The 9,309-nt window shown below is 33.6% G+C and overlaps 1 protein-coding gene across 3 annotated transcripts in view; it reads right to left on the bottom strand.

Annotated features, from left to right (window-relative positions):
- Positions 1–7,924, bottom strand: part of LOC110018689 (ERBB-3 BINDING PROTEIN 1-like) — a 14,347-nt gene extending 6,423 nt beyond the window's left edge. The window contains exons 1-5 of one of the 3 annotated variants that reach the window (XM_020716092.1): positions 7,637–7,924; positions 7,393–7,500; positions 7,213–7,297; positions 6,948–7,097; positions 6,689–6,842 (exon numbers count right to left, since the gene is read on the bottom strand). In XM_020716092.1, the coding sequence (XP_020571751.1) occupies positions 6,689–6,842; positions 6,948–7,097; positions 7,213–7,297; positions 7,393–7,486 (483 nt within the window). In that variant the 5' untranslated portion in view covers positions 7,487–7,500; positions 7,637–7,924. Of the gene's footprint in view, positions 1–6,688; positions 6,843–6,947; positions 7,098–7,212; positions 7,298–7,392; positions 7,501–7,610 lie in introns of all 3 variants that reach the window. The other 2 variants (XM_020716089.1, XM_020716091.1) reach the window with 2 other exon arrangements.
- Between the last annotated feature and the right edge of the window lie 1,385 nt (positions 7,925–9,309).

A 9,309-nucleotide genomic window follows, 5' to 3' on the forward strand; every position in this document is an offset into this window, starting at 1 on the left:
TAGTTTATACATATATTTTTCACCCTCCTTAGTATCTAATCTATTATAAAGATCATTAAAAGCAGAATTTTTAGCGTCACAAATTGTTCTATTAGACTCCCTGCGAATCGTTTGATATTTTCTCCAGTTCCCTAAGCTTTTACATTTAAATCAATTTTTATAACATAACTTCTTATATTTATCTTTTCTTGCACATTATTATTCCACCACCAACTATTTTTATTTGTAAATATTTTTCTCTTTGATTCTCCAAGAACATCTTTTCCTACATGTTTAATAGCGTTTGATACTTTATCCCACGTCACATTTGTTTCTTCATGAATGTCCCAAATTTTTAAATCTTGAATTTTACTCATAAAATTAATTTTATTTGTATCTTTTAAGTTTCTCCATCTAATTCTGCAATGATGAGTCATAGTATTTTTTATTTTACAACTCTTAATCTTAAAATCTAAAACTAATAAACGATGTTGGGCATTTAAATTTTCACTTGGAATGACTTTACAATTATTACAATCACGACGATCTCTTCTTCTCATAAGAAAATAATCAATTTGTGTTTTATTAGATCCACTCTTATAAGTAATAAGATGTTCATCCCTTTTCTTGAATAAAGTATTAGTAATAACAAAATCAAACGCTAAAGCAAAATCTAAAATAACTCTATTTTCTTCATTAGTTACTCCAAAACTGTAGCCACCATGAATATTTCTGAAATATTCGACCACTCTACCGACATGTCCATTTAAATCTCCTCCAATAAAAATTCTTTCTTCAAGAGGTATCATTTGTATTAAGTCTTCTAAGTCATTCCAAAATTTATCTTTAGACTCTAAATCTAAACCTACTTGAGGAGCATAAACACTTATAATATTAAAAATCTTAGTATCAATGATAATCTTAAGGGCTATAATTCTATCACCAACTCTATTAATTTTTACAACATTATCTTTCAAACTCTTATCTATAATTACACCTACACCATTTCTAGTGCGACTCTTACCAGAATACCAAAGTTTAAAACCTAAATTATCAATCTCCTTAGCCTTTTCTCCCACCCACTTAGTTTCTTGAATACATAAGATATTAATTTTCCTATGAATCATAATATCAACTAATTCCATTAATTTACCATTGAGAGTGTCTATATTCCAAGATCCTATCCTAATATTAGTTTCATTAGTTTTATGGACTAACTTCTTTACCCGCATTCGCCCGTAATGTGGGAACCCTTGCTTATTTAACACTACACCCGGGCGCCGGTGTAGCGGCCCTTGCACACTTTTCACTGTATTCAGGCTATACAGCGCGTCGCTTCCAGGGGACGCCTAACACTTACACAATGATCAAAAGGATTCATGTCATGATTTTTTCGACAAGTTTTACGCTGGCTGTAGACTACCTAACGCAACCCTCCACTTTTCTCATCCGGGCTTGGGATCGGCAACGGCAGTGTTTCCTTCAATATTTGCTGAGAATAATAAAAATAACAAATGATAAAAATCTCCATATCTTCATCAAAGCAAAGAATATTAGCAAAAAAGAAAAAGAGGCCAAAGTGGTTAATGGATACCTCAACAAAGTTCTAAAAGTCAATCTTCTAATGTTCCAACAAGTTAATAAAAAAAAGAGCGTATCATGTAAAACCATCAGGGTTTAAGGGATCACTAAAGTTAAAAAATGCAAAGAAATGAAATAAACATTATTTGGGCTCTGTGAAAGCTAGAGGAAAGACAAATTTCAGGGAAAAAAATAAGCCACCTTCTCTTGAAATTAGCATCAGTAAATTCATCTATCTTGCATTAACAAAATTATAATACTAAAAAAATATTGCACAGACAATAAATAAATGCAAATCAATAAACACATCCCTAAGCTCTAAACGCTAAAATATAATATCCCAGTAAGCCTGTCACAGAAAACATGCAGAAAAAAAATCTTTGAATATGGAAGGAAAGGCAAGCAGATTTTTTTTCATCTCAGACAAATCCAAAAATAATAATAACAATAGCAGCACTTGATAGGCAGATAATGAGGCCATTAAAGATGCATGTTGTTCTATTTTTATATAATAAAGCCATTAAACAGTAAAAAAAACAACACCAGTTGAAAAAAGAATTCTACCACAAATATAAGAAAAAAACACATAAAATAAACTAAATTTAAAATGACTGTGCAAGGGAAATTGGTCCAAAATTTAAAGTGCAAAAAGAGCAAAAAACATATTCTCAACTAGAAAAAAAAAATTAAAACATTTCAAACGCATTTTTGAATATGTTAACAAGGAAAGATACTTGTCAAGCAGAATATGGTTGACACATGAAAAGAGGGTGAAGAGAGCAACGAGTTTTAACATTGATGCTGTTCCAAACAGGTGAACTTTACCAGAGTGAAGTTCAATGCCCAAAATAAGTAAGCATTGATGCTGTTTCAAACAGGTGAACTTAACCTGATTAAAGTTCAACGCCCAAAATCAGTATTACTGAAAGCGAGAAAATATTCTCACGAGTAAATGTTCTAAGAGATAAAATCAGAAAGGAAAGTTTTTTAAATGGCTAAAAGCTCAAAATCTAAAACAAATGGAGGGTTTACCCGTGTATCTTGTATGAGTAAATATTACATGAGGTCCATAAATAGCTTCAGAAATTTAACACTTCAGTAAAAATTGAAAAACAAAAACAATATTTTCAGTGGAAAAACAACATAAGTTTCATCTGGAATCTTACAAAAAACACGTGGAAAGAGATCAAGGCCAAAAGATAATTGCCTGAACAACAGTGAAACCCTATCAGAGTAACTATGACAACAAAGCTTCACTTGGACTTAAATCCATAGCTTTTAAGAGAATTTCATCATTTAGGGCTTCATAATCAAGAAAACGAAATTATAATTACAAAATTGCCAACATATTGGCTAATTAAAAATAATTAATAAAAAAACAAAAACAAAAATGTGAAGGAAGCTAGATGGGGGAAAAATCCAGCAGCATCCCAAAAGAACGCTGATATGCCATTAATTAAAAAATATACTACATATGGAAAAACTAACAAGATAGTGATTGATATAGTTAACCATAAAAAAGATTAGAAGAGCAACAAAATTTGAAAATATGCTAAAAAGCTTAATATTTTTAATGCCAGTGATACAACAAAGAAAAATAAAACTCACTGAAGATTTCACAAGGCAGTGAAATGCATGGAGGCTAAAGTCAAAAGTTCACACTAACTGCCATCAACTAAAAGAATTTTTTTTCCCATATTGAAATGGCCGCACATTGTGTAAGGTATATGTATATAATAAAGCCAGCAAAATAAAAAAATAAATGTAAGTTCAGAACATATTATCACACAAAAAACAAAATGATATAATAAAGCAGGCCACATCTTAAAAATGAAAGGGCCAAAACCACCAAATGCAAAGCCAACCATGAGAACAAATCATGAATTGCTTAAGATGAATAGAAAATAACTAAAGAAACATTTGTAATACTACGTTTAGCCTTAAAGAAATAGCATAATTCAAACCAACATGACAAGATATGGCATTACACTTGAAACTGATGATAAGGAAAATAGAGGAATTTTATCAATCCTTCATTCACGCTAGTGCATTTCGTGCAATCTTTGCTCTAATTTGCAGAAGACCTTTTTAACCCCCACCCCCCAAACCAGCATGACAAGATATGGCATTACACTTGAAACTGATGATAAGGAAAATAAAGGAATTTTATCAATCCTTCATTCACGCTAGTGCGTTGCATGCAATCTTTGCTCTAATTTGCAGAAGACCTTTTTCACCCCCACCAACACACAAAAAAAGAGCCTTTCCAATAAAATTTTAGTCATATAAATTATTATCACTTTACCTAGTCGATGACCTTCTAATATTTATTGATTATATCCAAACCACTTAAGTTTATTTTCTGCAATCTTAACTTCATTAGGCAGATTTCCAATAAGCAATCTAAAATCACCGTTTGGCAGTTCTTTCATCCTAGTCTAACACTACATAATATTTTGGCTAATACAAACTTTAAAACATTTTTTACTAAAAAATACAAACTTACCACTTTCATTTAATCCCCACCAACACCTATCCGTTTTCTTCTTCCTCTCCACAATATTCTACTTTATCCATCTACCTCTCCCATCTTCTCCCTCTCATTTATTTTATCATCTTTATCTCATCATATTATCATCATCCTCATCATCGCTATCATTCATCTCACCATTATCTTCTTCCTCTCCTAATTATTCTTCTTCACTCAAGTTCAATTCATCATGTGATTAAAGATAAAAAATGATCCTTTAGCTCATTCACCTCATCATCCTACCCACCATTCTTCCTCTTCGCCTTACCACTACCCTAACTCAACCATATTCCTCCCATGCTCTATTTTTGCATTTCTTTCATCATCGTCAAAATCATTATGCATATCCACCTTCCTCCTAGTCTCCTCTTCAAACATGTACTTGATAATGAATGATGCTTCTAAATTTTGGATTTAGTCTTTTCCCCTAATCTTAAGGTCAACCCTAGGAATTTTTTGCCTCTGGTAGGATCATGGGGCAGCCATTGAGCTCAACAAGCCAGACACTCAAGTACAGATGTCAACCTAGGCATGAGTTCAAGTACTCAAACACATTTTCACCCCAAAAAAATATATTTTCAGGAGAGTGAAAAAAAAAAGAATCAAATTTAGTCTTGCTTTCATGCGACCTCACATTGAAAAATCATCTCCATTCAGTATAGCATTCTCATCTTATTGTGATCATGAAATAGTAAAAACTTAACAACCTAAAGACATTAGCTGCCAAGATTTTCAGAACCAGGCCACTTGGCTTTTTTTACCATCTAAATTGGCAACTTTTTCAAAATGCAGCAGGGAAACTGACACCATAACCCATGTGAGAGATCATCATACAAACTTAATTTCAAAGGGAACTTTTTCCAAAAATCGTTGCAAAATTGCCATTTTGAATTTTACCCATCCTAGCTAAACACTACATAACATTCTCACCCATACAAACACAAAATGAATTTTTTTTTATAAGAAAATATAAACCTAAGGGGCTTTCAGGCAACAGGTTTATGATGAGATTTAGGAAGACTTTAAGCGGAATCTTGCAATACGGTCATTTAGACAATAAATCTCGGGATGCAGTAAGTCCGAATTTCTTGAATTTTGGCCAGCAATCCCGGATTTAGTAAATCCTAAGAATCGGTGGATTTAGCTTTGTGCGCTTCTAATTTAAGAAGTCGTCTCAATAACAGTTGTGGTGCAACTAGATAACTGCCAAATAGTTTCACTGGATTTACAGGATTTACTAAATCCGTCGTCAGACGGTTTTCTGTATTTAACCCATTCAGGATTTAGTAAATCCAAATTTATGAGATTTACAAAATTCAAGCAATTTAAATCTCATCTTTTGCCAGACATCACTTGAATGATTCACACTTAAATTTCATCATTCATCCAATCCTCGCCAATAACCATATTTTCTCTTCTTCCTCCCAACAGTATACTACTTTCTTCTCATTTACCTCTTCCACCTTCTCACACTCCTTTATTTTATTGTTCTTTCTTATCATTATCATCATGATCCTCATCATCACCATCATCGATATCTCTCCCATCATTATCTTCTTCTCCTAATCATTCTTCTTTGCTCAAATTTAATCCATCAAGTGATTAAACGTAAACAATGATACTCCAGCTCATTCTCCTCTTCATCCTAGCCACCATCTTCTTCCTCTTCCTCTTCCATCAATCACTACTCTATCTTAAACATTTCCTTTTCTGCTATAACTTTTCATTTTCATCAAAATCATTATCATATATACAGCATCCTCCCAGTCTCCTCTTCAAAATTTGTACTTTTTGATAATGTTCGATTTCTCTTAATATTGGATTTTTAATTTTTTTTCCAATTCCTAAGTAAACTTTACAAGTCAAGTTCAAGCATTGATTTCAAGCTACGTAAAAGTTCAAGCTCAATTACTACCCATTTTAGTCAACTTTAGCTCAGCGAAGTTTTGAATACACTGAAGCTCACTTTAACCCAAAAAAATAATAATAATAATAATTTTATTAGAGTGGAAAAAAATAATTCCTCCGAGTCTCCTCTTCAAACTTATACTTTTTAATAATGGCTGATGCCACTCTTAATTTTGGATTTTTAATCTTTGTTCCTATTCCTAAGGTAAACTCCAGGACTTTTTTTGTCTCTAGTAGGATAAAGGAGCAGCAAATTGAGCTCAACAAGTCAAGCTCAAGCATCAATTTCAAGCTACGTATAATTTCAAACTCAAATTCCACCCATTTTAGTCAACTTTAGCCCGGCGATGTTTGGAATGCTCGTAAACTCACTTTCACCCCCAAAAAAATCTATTTTTATTAGAATGGAAAAAAATAATTCTGAATTTATTATTGATTTCAAGCAATCTCAAGACCAAAGATCATTTTCAATTAGTATAGCATTTATCATATAGTAATCATGAAATAGGAAAAATTTAACCAAAAGGCATTTACTGCTAACATTTTCACAACAAGATCACCTGGCATCTTTCAAGATCAAAATTGGCATAATTTTTCCATCTATATGAAAGATGGCATACAAATTTTTCATAGTAAACAATAATCCTAACAAATTTAACCACTTATGGACAATTCAGCAAACAACGGTACCTTCTTCCCAGGCCTCACAAGCCTCAATGCAACCTCTGCAGCAGTGTTTGCAGCAGAAATCACATCTGCTGCTCTTCCACTTACTGGTCCTTCTTGGAGCACATGAGTATGCGCAGCCACAGCAATAAAACCGTCTATATGACAGCCCAGATCACTGCAAGAGCAGGAGACAAAGGTGAATTATAAATCCAGCCCTATTCCCTTCGCCTACTGTATATAGAAATGAACAAGTAGAAAATAGTACATAAGCTATCCTTACATCTTCACAAGATCATTCTCCTCCAAAACTGCATCATCATTCCCCAATGGTGAAAAATGGCAGACAGTATTGTTCACAGATATGCAGGTCGGGAAAGCAACTCCCCTTTCAATTTTTTTCTTCACATTTTTATACATACTCCCAGCTTGCCTGCATTAATTAATCGACCAATACAGCACCTTATCAACAACCCACGTCAACATACGATCCTAAAATTTTATGAATTAACACAAAACTATATAAAACTAACAGGATAAACACTCACTCTCGGATGAATGTGTCTCCTTTCTCGCAAATGTCCACTATCTTAGCTTTTGGCTTGCACTCTAAAACTACCAGCTGAAGAGCCTCTGTTACATAGGCAAGGAAATCAATGCAATAAAAGCTACCCCGCATACAAAGAATTCTTTTAATATCGTAGAAGTTGAAAGGAGTCACGGCATACTATTAACAATCTCGGCAGCATTCTTGTACTTGGTGACTACATCGGAGGAAGTGAGATCCAACTCTTTCTCCTCCTTCGCCTCATCGTCCGACATCTTTATACCCAAAACTGCGTTCCAAAATGAGAAGGAAAAAAAATCAGCTCAAAAGTCAAAACGAGACCATAAAGTTCGCAAACGATAATGACAGATCCGTGGGAACGATTGGTACGGTAGCCACAACCTCAATCGAGGAATTAGTTCGACCTAGCTTGGGTATCTCTGTAGGTTAGGTTAGGTTATAAGATCGGGGTGCTCGGTCCAGATCTCGGTCAGTCGAGCAGAAGGCAGAGCAGGATGGAGAAGGCGGAGTGAGCGGGACAACGACAGCTTGAAGTAGGGGAATTTAGGTCAACACCTTGTATCGTTTATATGGGAAAAAACGATCTGCGCGTGAATGCCCCAGCCCGACGAGGAAACCCGGCTTCATAGGTGCCAGATTTATTGTCATATGTTGATTTGGGGAATGGGGAATGGGGAATGGGGAATGGGGAATGGAGAGAAAGAAGTTAGCATGGCTTAATTTATAGAATGAGTTGAATTTTTTATTTTGCCTATTTTTTTCGGTCTAATCCCTTGAAGCAAAATTTAGATATACACAAATAGGGATATGAAAATTTTCATTAAATTTCCCCCATTAAATCGAATTCATCTGTCAGAGTGTCTAAATTATGCTCGTCTGTCGAGTCGATCGTTTTCATTTTCCTTGAGCAGCCTAGCCCACCTATGTAAGGCCAGATATCAAAATAAATCATCATGACTACAAAAAGTCATCATGACTAATAAAGACATTCGTTAATCACTTATTAAAAACGTAGCCCAATACTTGGGATTCATTCATTCTACCCAGGTATTAGAGATGATCATTGTACCGGTAATATCTGATATCAGCCGACAGTAGCTGACATCCACAACACAGTCTTTCAACTAGAAGCCGGAGAATGGCGACATATATTACAATATGCTCTGCTTCAATCATTTTAATGATTTTCACCATTTATAGGCAAAAAGGGAGCGAAAAAAGGAGTGAGGGGCTTATTCATGTTTCTCTTTAGGTGTTTTTTTTTTATCTTTCATCTCCAGAGATTGCTCAACATCTCCATTATCTTTCTAATATTATTCATGTTTAACAGCCTTTTATTGTTTCTAAGATATGTTTAGGACTTGAATAGATAATTGCATCATTATACGTGTCCCACGGAGAAATTTTTGTGCTTTTTCAACCTTACAGGCCCAACATAAGGGTCGGTAGTTTTGAAATAATTTAATTTAATTTATATATTTTTCATTTTGAAAAATAACATTTTAATTTAAAAAAAATATGAGACCGAACATATCTCATATAGCTGATAATTTAGATAATTGAGCATGATACTATAAGTGACATACCATCTGGAAAAAATAAATGTATCATTTGTTAGTAGGCTTACATATTAAACTAAGAAGCCTATGATTATATTTTGATATGTGAAATTTATGACCGACAATTCTCCTATCTAATATAAGGATTAGATAGAGTTTTTATTTTACCTGAGTTCTTGGTTTCCCATATAAGCAAGCTCTTATAGTTAACTACATTTCAAATGGCTGAAGTCATTCAAGAAAAACTCTCGATTAAGATCAGTGGTTTCATCTTCAATAACTCAACGTTTAGATTCAACAATTGTTTATAGAAAAATCAAGTGAGAATGACTCAATATGGAATAGTTATTTTGGAAAACCAGATGAGTGAAAGATAGGGAATGCCACAGATTTTGAGGACAACCTCAATGACTTCCCAAACTATACTATTGTTTGGCTTTACATTTTAGAAGTGATGTTATTTATTGTTTCAATCTTGCAATTTATTTCGATTTTAGAGTTTACATTCACACGATATT

This window comes from Phalaenopsis equestris, unplaced genomic scaffold (genome assembly GCF_001263595.1).
Source record: "Phalaenopsis equestris unplaced genomic scaffold, ASM126359v1 Scaffold000030, whole genome shotgun sequence".
Classification (NCBI taxonomy): Eukaryota; Viridiplantae; Streptophyta; class Magnoliopsida; order Asparagales; family Orchidaceae; genus Phalaenopsis; species Phalaenopsis equestris.